The sequence below is a fragment of the Ailuropoda melanoleuca genome, unplaced genomic scaffold (genome assembly GCF_002007445.2).
Source record: "Ailuropoda melanoleuca isolate Jingjing unplaced genomic scaffold, ASM200744v2 unplaced-scaffold11018, whole genome shotgun sequence".
Classification (NCBI taxonomy): domain Eukaryota; kingdom Metazoa; phylum Chordata; class Mammalia; order Carnivora; family Ursidae; genus Ailuropoda; species Ailuropoda melanoleuca.
The window spans coordinates 3,970-6,732 of record NW_023179414.1 but is presented as its reverse complement, the minus strand read 5'-3'; the positions used below and the strand labels follow the sequence as shown (position 1 = coordinate 6,732).

Genomic DNA, 2,763 nt, shown 5'->3' with positions numbered 1-2,763 from the left:
CCAAATATTCCTGCTTAAATTCTTCAAAGCATACACTTTACCCTTTGTTGAAAAATTGGGAAATGACTCAGGCATTTATCATTCTCGGGAATTGGTCATAATTCATCTCTCTACTTTCTTCCCATTGATTTTTGGCTGAAATACTCAGTCTTCTCCCATTTCTTGGGCAGTACAAGGAGAAGTATGTATATTACAGCCTGGAGTGAGTCACTGTACCATGAGTTGTTCAAGGACATGCTTATTTGCCCTCTGATTCCTTTATGTCCTCTTTCCTCTTACTCATTCACTCCCTAATGGACAATATTTTAGTAGTACATACCATAAAACTGTGCTTCCACTGTCACCACTGACCTCAATATTACTAAATATGTTGGATTCTCAACTTGAGAGATTGATACATTTGACTGTTTTTTATTTATTGATTGTTTCTCCTTTCTTGAATTACTAAATGCCACACTTCCCTGGTCCTCTGCTTATCTCCATGTTCACCTCTCTTCAGTTGCCTTTACAAATGATTCTCCTATTTTCTCTCCTAAATACTAATATTCTCCACAGCTCTTTTCTAAGTCTGATTCAATTTTAACTCTATGCATTCTTGTTGGATGATCTTGGGGAAAAATCAGATTTTGAACCTACATCTTTAGTTATAATGACTTTCCAACTAACAGTTTGGTATCTATAATTGGCTATGGCTTAAAATTTGAAAGCCAACCTGTGCCAAATACGAATGTAAACTTGTTCTTACTAGTATCCCTTTCTCAATAAATGACAGGANCCTTTACTTCTGTGCAGAATGTCAGCTTCCAACCTCAGTGATGACAGCCTCCCAGCCACTCTGTTCCTGACGGGGATCCCAGGGCTGGAGTGGGCCCACGTCTGGATTGCCATCCCCTTCTGTGCCATGTATCTGGTAGCTCTGGCTGGGAATGCTGCCCTCATCCTGGTCATTGTGACAGACAGGGCTCTTCACGCTCCCATGTACCTTTTCCTGTGCCTTCTCTCACTCACTGACCTGGCTCTCAGCTCCACCACTGTGCCCAAAATGCTGGCCATTTTGTGGTTCCATGCTGGTGAGATTTCCTTTGCTGGATGCCTGGCACAGATGTTTTGTGTCCATTCTATCTATGCCCTGGAGTCCTCGGTTCTTCTTGCCATGGCCTTTGATCGCTATGTGGCTATCTGCAACCCACTGAGATATACAGCCATTCTCAACCATACTGTCATAGGCAGAATTGGCCTTGCTGGCATACTCCGGAGTATAGCTGTTGTCTCCCCATTCATCTTCTTGCTGCGGCGACTGCCTTACTGTGGTCACCATGTCATGACACACACATACTGTGAACACATGGGCATCGCACGCCTGGCCTGTGCCAACATCACGGTCAATATTGTCTATGGGCTGACTGTGGCTCTGCTGGCCGTGGGTCTGGATTGCATCCTCATTGCCATTTCCTATGGCTTTATCCTCCGTGCGGTCTTCCGCCTGCCGTCTCAAGATGCCAGGCACAAGGCTCTGAGTACCTGTGGCTCCCACCTCGGGGTCATCCTGGTCTTTTACATTCCTGCCTTCTTCTCCTTCCTCACCCACCGCTTTGGGCAGCACCGAGTCCCCAAGAATGTGCACATCTTTCTGGCAAACCTCTATGTGCTGGTGCCTCCTGTGCTCAATCCAGTCATCTATGGGGCCAGGACCAAGGAGATTCGGAGTCGACTTCTGAGGCTGCTTCACTTGAGGAAGGGCTCAGTATGAGTTCCAAGCAGCACTTGGAAATGATAAAGACTGCTAAATGGGCAGGCTACTTGTCTAGAAGCTTGTACATGGATGGGAGCCTACCATGTGAGACCCAGGAGGAAACACTGGAAGAGAATGATCAGATAAATTAGATGTGTTGATTATGATGGTGAATGTGGGCAATTCTAAATTGCCCCGAACAAGATCATATTTTTTCCTGTCATCTCAGAAGGGACTAAAATTTGCCAAGAAGAAAGGCAATCCTGTCTGGAATTCACACTGCACCTCATAGTTGCAATATTTTACCGGGAAGTGAGTTGAGAAACAAAAAGAACATTCAGTGTGCATTTGAATCTGAAATCTAAAATTTGGGCAGTGGCTAAGAGCACGAAAAAAGGAATCAAAGTGTTTGTGTTTGAATGGTGGCTCCTCCATTTACTAGTTTTGTGCTTTAAGCATGTTGCTAAATCCTTTTCTCCTTATTCTGGTCGACTGTAAATGGGATAATGATAATATTTAACTCTTGAGGTTGTGGTGAGGATTGACAAATTACTGAATGTATGTAGAAATCTTACAATACTGTCTGAAACATAAAATGCTAAATAAATACGTAAATATAGGATGTAAAAGTTATGTAAGTTCTCAAAACATTACTATTTCAGTTTTATAACTTGTCTAAGTCTTGCATTATCTGAGCTCACACAATTGTTATAACTGGTGTCTAAAAGTTAGACAGTGTTGGGAATATGATTAGCGTGCAATAAAACCATATTTTCTCCCTTTACTCTCCACTCCTCTAATAGTCAGGTTCGTTTCCATTTAGCCATAATTTCATCCCTTATTAAGTTATTATAGAAGCCTGATTAGAGTTCCAGTACCTTTATGGATAGTCCTTTGCTGACTTCCGTTAACTGTGTCTTTTTAAGTTTATCATACTTGGAATTTGTTGAACTTTTTGTATGTAAAAATTAATGTTTTTCAGCAAAAATCATATATATATTCTTTTCTTATTACCGTCACCCAAGCATCTG

The 2,763-nt window shown here is 42.0% G+C and overlaps 1 protein-coding gene across 1 annotated transcript; it reads left to right on the top strand.

The window, feature by feature from the left end:
• The first annotated feature begins 793 nt into the window (after positions 1–793).
• Positions 794–1,750, top strand: LOC117797674 (olfactory receptor 52D1-like). The gene has a single exon (XM_034650089.1). The coding sequence runs from the start codon at positions 794–796 to the stop codon at positions 1,748–1,750; it is 957 nt and encodes a 318-aa protein (XP_034505980.1).
• Positions 1,751–2,763: the final 1,013 nt, after the last annotated feature.